Genomic DNA, 18,914 nt, shown 5'->3' with positions numbered 1-18,914 from the left:
AGTTTGGCTTGTCCATATGATCCTTAGCAAACTGATGTAGACGGATGTTGTTTTGTCTGTGCAGACCTTCCATGCACACGGTTGTTGTTGGGAGGCTCCCATGGATGTTGGTGTTGGGGGGAGCCGCTAGCTGCCCTCATAGCCCAATGGATGATTAGACACCTTTGATTGATCTTTGTTGGTCGACCGTTCTGGGGGAAGTATAAATGGTTTGAATTTAAAGTCCAAACATTTAAAATATGGTTTTGTAATCTTTTCCAGCACGTTGGAGCAACTTTGACATCCTCAAAACTCCCCCGGGTTTGTTCAGTGATGCGTCTCGTCTAATATAGTCTGAGGATCAAACTTTGATTGATCGCTGTGCTTGAAATGAAACCAGATGCCCCTCACTTTGCATTATCCTCCTGCTGATTAAAAAAAACCCTCCCATGACATGATCATCTCAGAAGTTCATGTACTTTTGCCACCTTCAGAACTTTGCAAACATCTTGCGTCACCTTTCATTTATTTACATTTGGCTTCCAGTCCAGCCAACATTTATATGTGGGCACCGTATGAGCCAGAGATGAGCTGCAAATATGGGTTCTGAGTGGATTCGATCCATTTTATCCCTCATGGGCCCCATATATTTGGCCCAAACAGGCTTCCCATTCAGGGCCTACAATGCTGAAACCATATGGGACTCCTGCCATTTCAACCCTGAGCCCACTCTGTACTCAAGCGCTCCACTTTTAATCCATATGGTGTCCATATGGACATCCTGGCAGCGGAAGACCATAGACCTGACATAGCGCCTGAGACGTGCAGCATCCTGCAGTTTATTCATCTGCTGTTACAAACTTTACAAACCGAATGGCTCTTAGCTATCCAGCGCATGTTTCAATGATGAAACTAAGGAAATGAGAACAATTTATGTCTGTGAAAGACAACAGTTAACGGATGTAGGTACCTTTATTATGCTTAAATAACTCAAAAGATAATTGTTTAGTTGATAATGAGAAAAAAAACACATTCTTCCATGCATTGTCAAGTAAACGGTCTGAACTGAAATAAGTAAATTAAAATGAATCCAAGTGAAAAAGTGAATGAATTAAAAAAACAAAAGCCTCAAGAAAACCTGAAGAACTTTTGCACAGGACCACTTTAAAAATTATAAATGCCTGGTTTAGTGGGAATTAAGTTTAAAAAACACTTTTCGCTCAAGACTTTTGCTCGGTGGTGTATTAAAAAATCAAGTTTAGGTGGGGTTTCACTTTTAGAGGAAAATACAGCAGATCATTGTGTTCTGCATCAGTTTTTACGTTGGTCCCCCCTCCCGAGAAAAGCCTCTCCATTTGTCCGGCTTGTCGTCTCCTAGCGGATGTGGCAATGTGGTCAAAGTTGGGTTCGGCGTCCTGCGCCGGGGCCCCGATGACGAGGCCGAGGGTCAGTTCAGCGACATTCCAGTTGGGGCACCACAGCCAGAACTGTATACAAATGATAGTTTTCCTCCCAAAATATTAATATAGTAAGTTCTGTGTTATATTCTTCTACGGATTTCAGTGCAGGATTTAACTTCTAATTGACTTTCAGGTCACTTCTCCTTCCTCCACTTGAAACGCTTCACAAACTTTAACAGATCCCGGCACATGAATACAGAAGACAATAAGCTCAATGCAAGATTTATAACAATTTATTTCTTATAAAACTGCCTTAAATTAAAATACAGCAACAAAATATAGAAATAGAAATATTTCATAGCAGTTTTTTGTTTTTAAATCCTTGTAAGGTTTTAACGAGGCAATAAAGCTTAACATTTTTAGGAGAGCTGCACATCCAAACCTTTTTTTTGCATAAATGTTTTTTTGTCGTTTTTTTTTTGCATATATCCTAAAAGCAGCAAGGGTTTAACTAAACTGACAACGCTACACGTATTAACGATATGCCCTTATTCTACTGGCTTGATCCTTTTAAAGAAAAAAAGAAAAATTTAAAAGCTTCAGCCATGACTTAAGATTACCTAAAGGTGTTCGAGGAGGGAAAATGTACACGAGGGAATTATTGCATAATTGCCGTCAGTTTGAAGAGGTTCGTTGTCGCTGAGATGTCATGCTCCTCCAGGTTCGCCTTGAGTTTTCCGGCGCATGCTCAATAGTCGTCCCCCCGGCTCACGACCTCCTTGTAGGTGGGCCTGAGTAGGATGGTGTGCTCGTACTGGGCGGTGTAGCTGCCCTTGATGTCGCAGAGAGGCGGGTACGGGTCTATGATCCCCAGGTCGCACAGGTTTTTCAGCGCCATCAGGTACTTGCTCTCGCCCTGGCGGTCCAGCCAGCGGCGGCAGAAGGCCAAGGTGCCAAAGTTCTCATTGATCACGTTCAGCAGATGCTTAGCCCTTGGAAGCCTGCGGCACAGTGACAAAGTGAGGACACAGAGGTTGGACTGGAAGGCAAAAAATATGAGCGGCAGTTCTCATTTTCTAAATCAGTCATTTTCATTTTAATTAAAGTTAGGAGGTGAAAAAGATGAACCTTATTGGCACATGTCCCACGTTGAAGTTTTTCATGTAATGTGAGCACTCCATGTCATCGTGGACAGCTCCTCTGCCGGTACTGCCGAATGTCTCAATGGCGTAAGCTTCACCTTCCTGGGAAGACAAAGAATACCGTATTTTCTGGACTATAAGCCGCATCTGTATATAAGCCGCATCCGCTCTATTTTTTAAAAAATAAATAAAAAAAGATATACAAGCCGCACCTGTATATAAGCCGCATCCGCTCTATTTAAAAAAAAGATATGCAAGCCGCAGATATTTATGTTGTTAATTAGATATTTACTACATTTACAGAAGGATTTTGAACTGTAAATGATGTACATGTTGGTACCTAAATAGATCCTTTCCTAACAGTGTCTTTTAACACGGCAGCAACTTTGCTGATTAAAACGGGACAGAACCAAGAGAAAATAACCGGTATTTATTTATCTGTTTGAAATCTGCTTCTACCTACTTCTATTTGCTAAAGAAGAAGTAGTGTATTCTTCTTTGCATTTATTTTGTCTTGGTTTTGATTCTAATTCCGGTTAGAGTGCCCCGAGCGGTGGAAGAAAAATCCACAGAATAGCCGCACCTTTGTATAAGCCGCACGGTTCAAAACCTATGAAAAAAGTAGCGGCTTATAGTCCAGAAAATACGGTAATTAGGCCGGCGATGGACAATGAAGGATGGCCATGACAGCATTCAGTAGGGTAGGACTGAGATGGGGGGTTGATATCTCCAAAACGCTGCCAGCCACGAGGAGAGAGAAGGGAGGGAGTTCTGAGAATACATTTGATAAGAAGCCACTAATGTGTCCACGTGTACTCTGTAAAGGACAGCAGCTTGTTTTTTTTTTTTGCATGAGCTGATTGGCCGGCTTTCGCTGCCATTTTGTGCCTCTATCAGCAATAGGATGTTTGCTGGGAGTCCCCGTGGCATTAGCTGATAACACTGCGACGCCCTCTCTCCCTGCACCGATAATCAGACCAAGTGCTGGCACGCCCAGCCGCCACTCCAGCCGCTCCAGCAAGCTCTGATCTCAAGGAGGGTAATGGTCTTGTGACACCCACATACATCAGCTAAAAAATTAATAAAAATGCATTGTGCAAACCTGCCATATCAGCACCCATCCCCCCCCCCGCTCTCCTGCAACTATCAGGTGAAAAGCCTGACGCAGCGACTTGCCAATTAAAAACCTCGCTCACCTCCGTCCAAACGCAGCCGTGAGCTGCAGCTGTGCAGGTGTGACGTGAAGCCTCGGAAAAATGTCCGATCGGTGTTTTAACACATGTTGCTTCACCACGTAATTCCATTAAAAGGGTGTAATTACAGAGCTGCTGGCCGCTGAGAAGCTGCTGGAGCAGTGAGCGGGAATATGATCCCACACCTCATTGCAACTCAGCCAGCTAAATGTTCTTCCAGGTACACTTAAGAGTTAAAAAGGCTTATTTAGATGCAAGGTCAAAGACGATTCAAGATGATACAGTGTTGTTTAGGGCTCCAGAAACACACATTTCCTCTTGGAGGATCTGAGAGGAGCTGGAAATGTGGACATTTTTAAACGTAGACTAAAAAGCTTTTATGTAGCATCAAATTTTATAGTTTTATTCTGTTTAACATTTTTTAAGGGTATCTGTTTTATGTAATTATCTATCTCTTGTAATGTTTTTATTATTATATTTTATTGTTGTGGACTGATTATTTTTTAGCCTTAATCCTTGAACTTTTATCCTTTTTTTCTTTCATTTTAATTAACTATATTGTATGTCAGCGTGCATTGGTCTCCCAGTTTTTATTTTTTTTTGGTCTCCCAGTTTTAATTTTTTTGTTTATTACACTTATTTTTCAGTCAAAATGTCAAAGCACTTTGTATTTCATGTACCTGGATGAAAGGTGCTATATGAATAAAATTTGATTGATTGATGATTGATTTGACAAACCTCCATCCTTGTCGCCTCTCCGCCTTTTACAATGGGGACCGTCTTCCCTGAGTGTATCCGGTACTGTCCGATGGAGTGGCCGTTGAGATTCCTGATTGGCTTCACTGCAAGGAAGAAAATGCCGCAGAGGGTTCACGTGTTTAGTAGGAGGCGCTGCAGCGACGGCGGGTGAAGGAAAAGGCGGAGGGCGGCCTCATTTTACCTTGATATGTTTTCCCATCTATCTCCACCTCGTAAGACTCCATGACCTCCTGGATGGTCTCGCCAACGTCGCACAGGCGCACATCAATTCCAGCAAACTAGGACAGAGTTAGCACTCGGTAAATAACACAGCAGTGGAAGGAAACGTGTGTTGAACCATGTGACTTGTGCACACTCGTGAGGTTTCAAACCTGCTATTATTTGAATCGTTCAACCTGTCATTTTAATTAATTTCCTCTGTGATTCAATTGGTCTGCTTCCTCTGTATTTAATTTTTTTTTCCTGGGCTTGGGGCAGACACTGCGTCTGAACACTGTTAGATAGGTGTATGACCAATCAGAGGAACAAACTGTGTGACTTCAGCAGCACAACAACCAAACGGCAGTGGAACCCCTGCGAATGACAGCTGCCGGTTTTGCAGTAAAAACACTGTGATACACTGGGTTTCTGGCATCATTGTTGCCTTGAATAGTGGTTCTTGAATGCTTCTGAATGAGTCAACTCAAAAAGCCCGCCCTCACCCTGCTGAGATGGGTTTGGTACGTTCTGTACCGATGGAAATGGCTGCAAAAAGGAGGGGAGCCAGACGCATTTCTGTACGCAAATGGGTATGTACATAATTGGTCCGGCTTTCTTGTGTCGATGTGAAAGGTTTATGTCCCTGAGAAGAAGTAAAGCGTTATCCTATCCAGACCGAACACCTGACCGAGCACAGAAGCGAATAAAGCGATAAAACTGAGCAAATTGAGAAGATTAATTTATTTCCTTTAATACAATGTTAGTTTTTGTTCTGTGACTGGTAAAGGGGCCCGATGTTGAGAATGTGCAGCATTCCCTGTGTTCCCTCTAGGAAATGCAACATCTGCTTACAGTGCAATTGTGTGTGACATCCAGTCATATTTAACAAAGTTTTTGCCCTGAATCAGCCATTTGCACCACCCTCAACCACATTCTGGAAAACATTGTAATATACCAGTGAAATTACTTTATAACAGTACGCTGTGAACATGAAACAGCTGATGTGCTCTGAACACCAGTGAGGTGATTCCCACCATTCTCATTTCTTGACTTTATGTATTATAAAGTAAAATAAATCAAAGAAAGGAATAAGAAAAGATAAATAAAATAAAATAAATCACCCTGATGCCAGTGTCGGTCGCATCTTTCACAGCCTCCAGCAGTCGGTCGTACTTTGGATTGAAAGTGACGGTGAAGGCGCAGTCTATTATCCGGCCTGAAAACCCAAACAGATTGGTTGTGCATGAATCCTGCCCATGAGAGGAAATATTCAACATTAACTAGTGTAAAAAAAAAGAAAAGAGGAGGTTAATTAAGTCATGAGAACAGTTTATTCCAGGCAGTAAAAGATTATATAGCAATCACCATTTTACCGTGTGGTATACGATGCCAAAAGCAGACTGGGACTCTGAAAACACTTAAAGAGTTAGGAGTGAGCTCTAACCGTTGATGTGAGTCCCAAAGTCGACCTTACAGACGTCGTCGTAGCGGAGCACGGTGGGGTCTCCTGCGTTGGGGGTGTAGTGGGCGGCGCAGTGGTTGATGGAGCAGCCGGTGGGGAAGGCCAGGCCGGCGTTCAGCCCGTTTTCCTTGATGAGCCTGCGGGAGCAGTCCTCCAGCTTCTCACTGCCACAGGAAAAACACAAAGATGTTGGCTGGAGTCGCTGAGACTAGCGCTGGGGATTGATTCAAATGTCAAGAATCGATTCTGAATCGATTATCAAGATTTGATTTGATTTGATTCGGATATTGATTTGAGTTAGTGTTATTAAAACGTTTTTTTTTAGCTGTTGCGTGAATTATATGACTGTGTAGTTATGCAACATATTACTACTAGTATTATATTGAGATTAAACAGCAAGTATTGGCAGCTAATGATGCTGTAAGGACCAATCAGCTCCCAGAATGCTGATAGAACTGCTTTTAGAAACATCGTGTGGGGCAGAATTACCAAACAGATCCAGGGCAGCAAACAGACATAGGGCTGGATGAAATCGCTTTTATTTTTTCCTACATTCCGTTTAAATGTTTTCTATTTTTGGTCTATTTCGGTTTCTACTTTTTTGAGAATTTGTTTTTTTAGCATTTTATGCAAATGTAACCCCATGCCAGTATATAAAGTAATTAAATATAGACAATGTATGCAATTATAACTGAAAACTTTAATGTTTTCATACCTTTAAACATATTTAAAGGCAAAAACATGTCAGTAGTTATTCTTCAGTCCAACAAAACATTCCTTTTTTCTGGGCATAAACAAAAAAATACCAAAAGTTGTAATGTAATGATAAAAAAAAAAAATATTGATCTTTAGACATACGAATCGATTTAGAATCGGAAAATCGATTTTTTTCAACACAGGCCTAGCTGAGACGTATCAGCTTCTCCCTCCAAGAGTGTGTGTGTCTCACCAGATGTCAATCATGGTCATCCCTGGTTTGATCCAGCTCCGGACGTAAGAGCGGACCTGCCGGTGCGCCTCGGCCGCCTGCCGGAAATCACTCCACATCTCCTCGTTGGCTCTGTCCAAAGTCCGCTTCTCCTCGCTGGTGGTTCGCCATGCGGCGCTGCGCCTGGGGGGTTTGCAGGTGGACACAAAGAGGAGGCGCCATTATTAACTCATTATTCAACACACAATATTGGTATGTGTACATTCATCAGAGGCTCAGTCTGACTACATTTAATGCATTTAGCCTTCAAAGTGAAATTAAAATCCTCATCTTGCGATGAAAAAACTAGATGGACTGAGATAAAAACTAGGTGGAGCGTTGAAGTCACACACCCGTCTTTTGATGGGGGATATTCACACTCCTCTCCCTTTGGAAAGTCTCCACTGGGATAGAGCTCACAAATAGGGACTGTGGGAGGGTCAGTCTGTCCCTTCACTGGCCCAGATAGAGGGAAGAAGAGGGAAGAGCAGGAAAAGGGAGAGAAAACACGAGTTATCCCGGCTCTGTTCAAGACAAGACTATTTTAACACAGTCAAGTTAAACGCTGTAAAACAGGAATACTTGGAGGAAAAACATTCATATGCACTTAGCATGAAGCTCCTGGCACTTTAAGGCAAGGCAAGGCAAGTTTATTTGTATAGCACAATTTAAAGTGCTTTACATCAACATTAAAAGCCGTAAGACACAATTAAACAGTAAATTACAAATAAAATGATAAGAAAAAGAGGTAAAATAATAAAAAGCACAAGTTGTTCAAAAGTAAGGGCAGTAGATTACAGCTTCTGTGTGTTCATTGTAGGTCAGTCCTGCACTGTTTAACTCTAATAATGTGAATTAATCAGTTAAAACTCAACATTTGTGTCAACTCTAAAAGACTGGATCATTGCTGCACTTAAGAAACACAGCTTACATGCTTTCTTCTTCTTCTTCTTCCTCTTCTTTTTACCAGATGAGTTCTCTCCTTCTTCACCATCTGTTGAAAGCATCATTAGTTTCAATACAGTTTGTAAAGTGAGCTAATATATCGACGGCAGGGCTCGGGCACTATTCCCAGGTCCCTGCTGAAAAATCAAATATCACATTTGCTGAAATGACTGTATTCATTTCACTGGGAGTTTTTATTTGGTTTGGTTTTGTCTTGTCGGGGCCGTGAGTGCAGCACCATCACCGGCTGCAGGTGTAGTGTAGACCACCACCAGGGTGGAGGTGGGTGATTGAAGGAGGTACCTTCTTCTGCATCCTCGGCCCTCTCTTTCTCCTCCAGCGTCTGCTGCTCCAGCTCTTTCGTCACATCACCCACACCTCCGGCTTCTCCTCCATCCCCATCAGCGTCGTTTGTCCCTGCTGCAAAGTCACACACCGGCGTGCATGCATGTGCAGGAGAACATGCACGTGGTTTGGGACGCACGCACACACGCACACACACACACACACACACACACACACACACACACACACACACACACACACACACACACACACACACACACACACACACACACACACACACACACGCAAGGAGCTGATTATTTATGGTTGAGAGTCACTTTAAGGAAGTGCATTCAGCGTGCACTGCACTTGGCAGGGCCTCTGAATAATTCCTTTTCTATACCTTGAGAGTCAATATCCTCAAGGGCATGTGTACCTTGCAGCATTATGACATTTAAGCCCTTCAGAGACAGTGCTGTGAGGACCACTCTGCATGGACTTAGGACACGTTCAAGAACTCAGACATCTCTGTTTTCTCAAGCCTTCACGCTGCAATTATCAACATGTTTTCTGCATGAATACTTCTCGTCTCGCTGCTCTGCTGAGACTGTTGATGTTTCTGTTACATCATTTCATGCAGCTTAAGAGGATTTATAAGACAGAGCATATTTATGCCAGAATAAAATTTAACTGCGTTCCACCCTTTCCCCCCTCCACTCCTCTCCCCTGAAATGACAGTTTTGGATCAGTTTTGGTGTTAAAATGACATTTTTTTCACAGACTGCCCCGTTTCCAGATGAGCGCCTGCAGCAGCTGCAGCAGAGTTGGAACCAGCTGCAGAGAAATACCCTCCGACAGGTCCAAAAAAAAAAAAGTCTCCCAACCCGCATTTAGTATTTTGCACAAACATTGAGATAGATGAGTGTAAGAGGGAGCATTTTGCGCTATTTCCCCCCCTTGGAGGAGTCCCATAGAAACGCAAAGTGACGCGCCTCACCTGCTGCGGTGGTCTTGCTCCTCCTCTTCTTTCTTCTCTTCTTCTTGACCGACTCCGGGGCGTCTGCATCCTCCTTTTCCTCGGTCAGGTCGGCCCCGTTGAGAAGTTGGGGCTCCACTTCGCGCTGGGGCTGCAGCTCCGCCATGATCGGCGGTGGGAGATGGAGTGAAGTGACGCAGAAGCTGCTGGAGCCTCCAGTGGTCAGAGCGCACAGTGCGCCGGAGGCGGAGGAGAGGAGAGGAGAGGAGAGGGGCTCTCTCTCCTCCGCAACGCCACCTGAATGCACGAAAACCATCCTCGGGTCGGTTCCAAGGAGCAAAAAAACTTGCACACATCATCAGATTTTTTTTCTTTTTTTTTTTTTTTTTTTCAGAGGGCAAAACGACCATTTGGATCAAACTACTGTAATGTGAAGAAACTCAGCACAATTAGTACACTCTGTGAAATTCAATTCAATTCAGTTTTATTTATATAGCGTCTAATACAACAGAAGTTGTCTCTAGGATATTTCCAGAGACCCAGAACATGACCCACGAGCAATTATTACATCAATATAATATAAACAATGGCAGGTAAAAAACTCCCCAAGTGGGAGAAAAACCTTAAAGGGGACCTATTATGGCATTTAATACCTATTTTAAACAGGTATTGAATGTCTTAAAAACAAGGTTTTGATTTTTTCTGCTAAATAAATTAGAAATTCAGCCTCTGAGGAATGTCTTTATCTTCCCATTCTCTAACCTCATTATCTATGCGGGATTCTGAGTGGGCAGGGCTATGATAATGAGGCTCTGTGCTGATTGGCTGCCTGAATGACGCGTAGCAGGGGAGGGCACAAAGCATCGCTCTGGGCAGAAGAGCAGCCGGCTGCGTACACTATTAAACCGTGTCCTAACTGCATGCGATGCAAGCGAGCGTCAGCGACAAAATCAATTCCATTGCTTTATTTTCTATTGGACTGTCCTAACTGGCCGCTGGCGACGCAGCGCTGCCGCGAGCGACGCGGCGCACCGTTTTTAGCTGAACATTTGTCAGACGCCCTGCTTCTATTTTCTTCCTGTCGCTCGCGTTGAAAGCCACGGATGAGGAATGGCTGATCCAGTTAGTTGAAATGAGAAGTTATCACTATGATACCTCCTCATTTCACTACAAAAACCTCAATAAAGTGGCAGCTGCTGGAGGGAGATGGACAGAGAGCGTCCGATGTCATGCAGTGCGACGCGATAGTCGGACGCTCGCATGCAGTTAGGACACGGTGTTTAGTTGTGGGCGTGGTTTGCATTTTGGTTACGTAGCGAAAGGGAGCAGAATCTGAACGGCTCGTAGAAGCCACATCACACTGGATGGATCATCCGGGCGGCTGTACAGACACTGCAGAATTTGGTTGCTTTCCTCCTTCTCTGAGTTGGCAGGCTGAGGGGAGACCACTTTATATATGTTAAAGAAAGAAAAAACTTGTTTTTCATAATAGGTCCCTTTGTATGTGTGTAAAAAATTCATGTGTGCGGATGGTTCCATGTTGCTGTGCATCCACATCACACACCAGTCCCTTCAGCCCTGTATGGCCTTTATTCATCCCTGCAGTGTTGTTTGAATTGCACGGCGGCAAAATGTTGGCCAAGCGTTTAACATGTTATTCTGCTCTGTCCCCGTTCCACCCTAGGGGGTAGTAAACGGGTTTTAACGAGAGTCACTGCCACTGCAGCAAGGTGGAACAAAGGCACCAGGATGGCCGCAGCATGCTGGCAAATGATCAGATCTGAGACCAAAGCCGGCCATCTAACCTCTGGGTTGAGGCTCAGGCTCCACACGCTGGTCACTCTGCATGGACTCCCATGTTGAAATGTCCAACTTCAGAGCAGACATAAACATATTTACAATCTGGTTCAAATAACTTCTTAATCATTTGATTTCTCACCCATGTCAACTCTGAGGGGGCAGAGGTTTTTCGTACCATGACAGGAGAGTTTGTGTAAAGCAACAAATGTATTTCTAATATGATTGATTGACAGTCGGCTTAGCCAATGGCTAGCCAGTATCACTTCTTCATCCATAATAGTCATACAACCCATAGTAATAACCCAGCGTTGCCTAAACGCGACAGTGATGTTTTAACTTTCCCATCAGGTCAACTTGTCAAACAATATACGTGGCTGTAAACGTCTGCTGGCTGTAAACGTCTGCCGACCAAACTTCCCCCTCCTCCAGCGCCAAAGAACAAACACTTGCAACAGCAAAACTGGGACCAGCACTGCTGTGGGCTCCCCCTTAAGAAACCAAGGAGAAACTTTATTTTTTGTGGAGAAATGCTGTTCAAGACTCAGAAAGCAGATACTGAATATATTTACAAATGAAGACATGTTTGATTCTACATATCGCTATTTAAATTAACCACATTCTAAGAGTTTGCAGGCTCCTGCACCCATCCACTGGTAAATTATATGACTCAATATATTTTCTAACTCCTGACCTTTACAGCTCTACATCCACTCACTGCAAACAAGATATATGAAAACATGTTGGGAGGGAGCAGGTGGGAACAACGGAGCACTCTTTATGATCTCTAAAACATCCAAAAATAATAACACTGTCTTGCTTCTGCTCTTAACTTGTCACAGTAATCCAGTGTGTTTTCTGTTTTTCTTTCTGTATTTCTTGTTTTTGCCTTCATATGATTAGTATTCTCTCATCTTGGTGGTTCCCCCCCACATCCTAGCTAAAAACCTTCAGCTGAAAGGATGACTCCTCTGCGCTCAGTTTTGGGGCCTCTGACTCGGTCCATTTGAAACAAAACTGGATCACTTTAACTTTTAATTAGTAAAGACTATAAGAAACACAGCTTGTGGTTTGTGGAATCTTTACTGTGTTTGTGAGAAACAACATCAAAGATTCAATTTGCAGCTTCAGATGGTGATGGGACCGTGGATGTTCCTGCAAAACATAACCAAACAAGACATAGCAACACTCTAAAATACAGATGTAAGTACAAGATATGTTATTAATGGGAAGTGGGAGGGTCTTATCTCATATGTTGTCAGCTTTTTCGTTAGAAATGTTGTGAACACATTAATAGATAGAAATTTTGTACATTTACCTCCCACACAGTAAATATAAACATGACCAAGAACGTTAAAGGACACATTTTCACTGTATGAACATACAGATGAATATAATGCACTGATGGAAAGTGCTGGTGCTGTCTGAGTGCAGATGCTCCTGGCTGGAAGAACCTGGAAGTGACATTATTGGTTGACCAGGTCAGACATGGCAGTGAAGCACAGAGCCCCCCTCTGTTAAAGAACCACTGCGTTACACCGTCACACATAGCCATTACTGTCCAAACAAATCTAATAAAAATAAATGCAGTAGATGATCAGGTGCTGGAATGGCAGAGTTACACATTGTCGCTCCCCCAGCAGTTTACGACCCCAACCACGGCCAGCAGCTGTAAACATCTCTGACACGGAGCTGCAGCGTTGTGTTAACGACTCGATGCTGCACATCTGCTGCTTCGGCTGGATGTGATTGGTGTCCCGGTCGGATCATTCAGACGGAGCGAGCGTCCTGTGGTGAACCTCAGCGGGTCATTGTGTGTCAGTGTGGTGGAGCCACCGCAGGCGGCGAGAAGTCTTGACTGCGTTGTCAACCTGCGGCGCTGCAGTTGTAGCACAGAGGATCCCTCTAAGCAGAGCCGTCTGGGAGATTTGCGAGGCCCTGTGCGAAATGGCTGGGGGGGGGGGGGGGGGGGGGGGGGGGGGGGGGCGGATCGGGTGTCTATATGCGCAATTTCACCTCTCCAATTAGCAAAATGCTGGATACCTTCCCCTGCCTCATCATCATCTGGGCTTGCCTCGACGCGGGGCCCCACGGCTGCTTGAGACCTGGTCGGATCGGTGATTTTTGTAACAAATGTATCAAACGAGCCTTTCAGAGAGGCATTAAACTCTTCCATTTTCTTTAGTTTTTTTCTTTTTTCATCCCCTGATGGAAATTTCCTGAATCTGTCTCGTTTTCTCGACATTGTGTGACAGTTTGTTCCACACTCCACCCGTCTGGATCAGAGCACCTTGTGTCTGCGCTTGGTCTGATCAGTTGTATTGAACAACAGACGCGCATCATTGCACATATATTTATTGATATGCACAGACTAGTACACATTTAGGTCTGTAATGGAACGTAACGTAATGTAATGGAAAAAAAATGAAAAAAAAACAAAATTCTTCATCTGCATGTTTTAAATGTTGCACCTGACTCTAATTAATGGTCAGCATCAGCTGAGAACCAGGGGGTCCTGAGGCCAGGGGGTCCTGAGGCCAGGGGGTCCTGAGGGCCAGGGGGTCCTGAGGGCCAGGGCTGAAGACCACTACTCCATGGACAACGGCTGCAGATATCAACCCTAACCCTAACATAAGACTAAACTCTCAAAGATTTTTGGGAAGGTTCCTGCATTTTCAGAAGATATTTATGATTAGCAGACAATGACTTGTGTTCAACATTTCATAATTAACAACATACATGTTTTCATTCAGCATCTTAAGAATTATTGTTTTTTTTCTGGATAAGGAAAAGCAGGAATGCCAATAAAAAGTGATTTTTATGCATTGATTCCTATCATTTGGAAATAGTATAAACCAAAGAAATGTCATGCTATTTTTTCTTTCTTGTATAATTAGGGACCGAGCACTGACAGTGCGAAGGCCCTATTGTATCTGTAGAAATTGTTTTCCATTTTTTTTTTTTTTTTTTTTTTCCATTTTTTTCTTACTTTTTTCTTCTTTTTTTCCTTTTCTCAACATTTCGATTTTTTTCTCGAAATCTTAACTTTTTTCTTGACATTTCACCTTTTTCTCAACATTTTGACTTTTTTCTCGAAATTTTGACTTTTTTCTCGAAATTTCGACTTTTTTCTCGAAATTTTGACTATTTCCTCAACATTTCGACTTTTTTCTCAACATTTCAACTTTTTTCTCGAAATTTTGACTTTTTTCTCGACATTTCGACTTTTTTCTCAAAATTTTGATTTTTTTCTCAACATTTCAACTTTTTTCTCGACATCTTGACTTTTGTCTCGAAGTGCATAATGAAAAAAAAATCTTCCCCCAGTTATAACTAATATAGATACATGCAGCATATGTTGCCTTCATTCTAAGGCTTTTACAAGACTTTTAATTTTTTGCGGCTCCAGACATATTTGTTTTTTGTGTTTTTAGTCCAATATGGCTCTTTCAACCTTTTGGGTTGGCGACCCCTGTCCTCGCCTATGGAATGCCCCCCCCAGACCACCTGAGGGCATTGCAGACTGTGGACGCTTTTAAACGTGGCCTAAAAAACCCACCTTTTAAAAAAAGCCTTTTCCTGTTGATTTTATTCATGGTTGATTTTAACTTGTAGCACTTTGAGATTTGTTTTTAATGAAAAGTGCACTAGAAATAAAATGTATTATTATTATTATTATTATTATTACTTTCTGTCAGTGAAGATAACAAGTCATGACTCCAAACACATCCTCTGTTGGGTACATGACAGGATTCCAGTACACTTACCCTCTTATTGCTCACTTATACCTTTAGATTGTGGGGAAATGGTGTTTCATTTAGTTTTTTTCCCATCTACTTACTGAAAAATGCATGTTTGTCTGTGGAAAAGATGTTGTCTTGAGGCCTTCACCAAGAGCTCCTGTAATCTCGTGGTCTCACAGATGCTACTTGGACTTGTCGTTGAAAACAGCATCATGGTCCACTTTCTTTTGTCCAGAGCACCTGAATCAAATGATTTAAATTCAGGTGGTTGTCTAAGAAGCAAACGCAGCGTAGGATATGTGGAAACTGTGTCACGGCAGCTGATGAGTGAGCTTCTGATGCTTCTGCTCAGGTGCTTGCAAGGGCAAGTATACGTTCGCCCTCAACTGTCCCAGTTTTAGATTTGTAGCTACACACCTTGTTGGGTGAGGTCAGGGAAAAAAAAGGTGTTTCCTTTGGATTTTACATCTGACTATTATGTCTGTTTCAGGAGGAGCAGCAATGAGTGTTGTGCAATCTTTTAAAATCATCCATCCATCCGTCCATCCATCTGTTCTGAAACACTTTAGTTACCAATGAATAGTTTTGGCAGTATGTTTATGATCGTCGTCCTGCTGACTGATGACATGGAGCTTCTGTGTGTTCTGCTGAATCTAAGCGTGCAACATCCCTCCGTGTAATCTTTGCTCATCACCGTTCCTCTGCCCCGCCAGATGACGTGTGTGCTGCTTTTGCTCATAAGACGTCAGCCCCCCCCCTCTTCCTGTGACTGATACTCTGGAGTTATAATCATCAGATCTCGTGCTCATTGATGCTTTGCAACCAGTTTTTGCTGAAAGAGTCCCATCAAACTGTGGAAACATGTATTGTGGTGTGGCCAAATTGTATTACATATCTTTTTTTTTGTTGAATGAATAGGACTGTATAGTTTGGACCAGAGATAAAAATGATCATCCAGATATAAAAGGCAGGTGCTGCGATCATAAATGGTGGAAGCTCATTTCCTCTTCCTTGATGGCAGCATTAATGCAGAGGATTCCATCTGAGATTTTAGAGCAACATCACATATGCATTTCTCAACAAGACGATACAAAATCACTGTGTGTAGACGTTACAGAGGCATGGTTGAAGACGAGGGACTGGCAGTGTCTCCTCTGTGGTCCCTACCTGTCCCAACGGAAAATGCGTGGAGAATTTTGAAATGAAAAAAAACTGACCAAGGTGACCTTAGACTGTCATGCAACTGCAAAAAAAACTGCATTTTTATTGGATTTTATTAAATTTTTGGGGGGCATTTTACATAATTGTCCAAGCCTGCATATCTTTGAGGTTTTACATTTACTGCAAATGAGTTAGAAGTAACACTGAGCCGGTCTGACCTGGGGAGCTTGTACAGAGTAGTTTCGCTGCAGCTGAAAAGTTACTCTATCCCCTTCATCTTGCAAACTCAACATTATCGAACAGTTCCAACGGGATCCTGTTCACGGTCACTCGTGTCACTTGGTGTCTGTGCGCATTTCTCCGTGTCCTCTTCGTCTCCTTCAGATATCAAGTGTCCCGACATGGAGCAGGTGCCAGAGGCCCCGCTGCCGACCAGATGAGAGGCGCCGTCAGACGCTCTGCCCTCCCCAAACACACCTGAACACACAGATGTTTAACCACTCGGTGCCAGGATGGATCTCCAGAGACTCACAGACACCTGTCTGCACCAGCAGGAAGCCCTCTGGAGTGTGCTGTCCACGCGCCAAGGTGCTCACTGAAATATACAGTAGGGGCGGGATGTCTCAGCTGGGACTTTTTACTCATTTCAACGCACCAGAATGATCCTTTTGATTAAAGAATGTCAAATATTTCACCTAAATGGTGTCATTTAGCTGAAAGTTCATATTGCACGAATCAACCCAGACCATTAAAAGGCTGTAATAAGATAGAATGTGAAAAAGTCTTGTCTGACATTGATATGACTGTAGTTATATAACTGTAGTTTGATCTGTAGGAAGAAACACTGGTTGTAATATATATGTATATATATATATATATATATATATATATATATATATATATATATATATATATATATATATATATATATATATATATATATATATATATATATATATATATATATATATATATATATATATATATATATATTTATATATATATATATATATATATATTGGGTAAAGGTGCAGCCTTTCATTCATAACTACTGAAAGTGGAGAAGAGAGTTACAGAAAAAGTTGGGATGCATTGAAATACAAATAAAAAAGGATACTATGATTCTAACCTATATTATCTTTCTTTGTCCTCTTCTACCTCATTTCTTTTGTTAAGACACATTTATTTCTGCATTTTAGGTCAGCTACACATTCCAAAATAGGTCGGGACGATTAAGCTTTTACCACTTTCTAATGTTGCCCTTCTTTCTTACAACACTTACAAGGTATTCCTGCATTTAGGACACTGAGTCATGAAGAGTTCCAGGTAACATCTTGTTTTGCTCTTCCTGCAAACACATCTTCAGATGTGCAACAGTACAGGGCGGTCCGTGTCGCAGTTTTTGTTGAAAACTTTTCCATCTTTTCCCTGTTTGGGTCACGTCAGGACTGCAGACCGGCTAGTTTAGTATCTGTATCCTGTTCTTCCTCAGCCATGCCTTCGTATAATCTAGAGTATTTGGTTTTGCTTATCCTGTTGAAAAATTCATCAATGTCCCAGGAAAGATATGACATTGATGCATATGTGACTCTAAGATTTCACTCTTCTTTTTTTTTTCGCATTATTGCTGTTGTCAGTGAGACTGATAAACAACCCCACAGCCTTTTGGACTGCTGAATGGAGTTTAACCGCCTATACGATGCACATTTCTGTTGTGTGATGGTCCGTCCCAGATGCCTCCAGGCGCAGCGCCGTAAACACTTGTTCATGTGGTTATATTAGCCAGGGAAGAGTTTGTAGTCTAACTAAGATCTTATCGTATAGTTAGGGATGGCTCAGGTGCCTTGAAACATCCCTTAATTATGCTGCTATAGGCCTAGATGCTGAGGGACCTCCCATGATGCACCTCTCCTCACTCCAACTCAATGAATTATCATGATTGTTGATGTTCCTGATCTGTTGTAGCTGCACTTCTCTCCTCTTTCCTGTCCTCTTAACCCCCGGCCACTGGAGGCAGATGCCCGGCCTTTCTGAGCCTGCTTCTTGCAATAGTTTCCTACTGTTAAACGGGAGTTTTTTTCTTTCCGCAATCACCTGCTGCTTGCTCAGGATGGGGATTGTATCGAAGAAAAGTTTGGATGCAATCTGTTGGTTTCCTTAGCAAAGCAATAATTATTATTTTTATTTTATTGGTTTTGTGTTAAAGGAGCTTGAGGCAGGATTGAGGCTGGATTTATGAAAAAAATTTGTAAACGTTTTAAGTTTTCTAGTAATAAGGTCAGATGAAGCGTTCCAAACCAAAACGAATGAGCCCTCTAGTGTATCTCTCTGTTTCCTTGAACAGGCTGTGTGCTGCAAAATGCGCCGCAGTGCTGGGGCCGAGTTTCCCGCGCTGTCCTGCGGATGTGACGTCACATGACGCTGCATGCGCGTTCTCCCCGTTCTCCCATGCCGGCTTCGCTGTTGGCTGCAGTACCCCCGACGGCCGTCGTGGTGAAGGGTGGCGCTAATGAGTCTCATTTCTTAAAAGGAGCCTCATGCTCCTTTAATTGGACTAATGTGGAATGGGATGAACTGTCGTTTAAGTGCCTTGAGATGGCATTCCTCATAATGTGTTATATAAACAAAGCTGAATTGATCTGATTTAAGGACATTTTGGATCTCAGAATCCAAAACATTCAACTCCCCTCTTATAATTCTTTGTTTTTATCACACATTTCAATGACGTTCACAGGAAAATTCATTGACAAGCGAAGGGATCCTGAGTTTAATCCGTAGGGGTTCAGCCTTTTGTAGCTATCATCAAATCATGATTACAATTGACCTATTAACGTCCTCTATTTTAATGGTATTTTTTAACCTCATTACTACGAGGCCAATATTTTAATTCAGGATCCATGTGAGAAA

General features: G+C 42.6%; 1 protein-coding gene across 1 annotated transcript; it reads right to left on the bottom strand.

The window, feature by feature from the left end:
* Positions 1 to 1,656: 1,656 nt before the first annotated feature.
* LOC133443779 (methionine aminopeptidase 2-like) lies at positions 1,657 to 9,517 on the bottom strand. The gene is made up of 11 exons (XM_061720996.1): positions 9,328 to 9,517; positions 8,349 to 8,465; positions 8,032 to 8,094; positions 7,454 to 7,556; positions 7,083 to 7,244; positions 6,116 to 6,297; positions 5,793 to 5,887; positions 4,655 to 4,751; positions 4,453 to 4,556; positions 2,508 to 2,623; positions 1,657 to 2,380 (listed from the first exon to the last, which is right to left on the bottom strand). Exons 1-11 carry the CDS (start codon positions 9,470 to 9,472, stop codon positions 2,128 to 2,130), a joined length of 1,437 nt encoding a protein of 478 aa, XP_061576980.1. The 5' UTR covers positions 9,473 to 9,517; the 3' UTR covers positions 1,657 to 2,127.
* Between the last annotated feature and the right edge of the window lie 9,397 nt (positions 9,518 to 18,914).

This window comes from Cololabis saira, chromosome 5, assembly GCF_033807715.1.
Source record: "Cololabis saira isolate AMF1-May2022 chromosome 5, fColSai1.1, whole genome shotgun sequence".
Lineage (NCBI taxonomy): Eukaryota > Metazoa > Chordata > Actinopteri > Beloniformes > Belonidae > Cololabis > Cololabis saira.
This window is presented reverse-complemented; position numbering and strand designations above follow the sequence as displayed.

What these genes read in the sequence shown, in the direction of transcription:
- LOC133443779 (XM_061720996.1), bottom strand. Translation starts at nt 9,472, where the DNA reads ATGGCGGAGCTGCAGCCCCAGCGCGAAGTGGAGCCCCAACTTCTCAAC. An exon ending in AGATGGGAAAACATATCAAG is followed by an intron (nt 4,557 to 4,654) that starts GTAAAATGAGGC and finishes TCTTCCTTGCAG; the next exon opens with TGAAGCCAATCAGGAATCTC. An exon ending in GTGGGACATGTGCCAATAAG is followed by an intron (nt 2,381 to 2,507) that starts GTTCATCTTTTT and finishes ACTGTGCCGCAG; the next exon opens with GCTTCCAAGGGCTAAGCATC.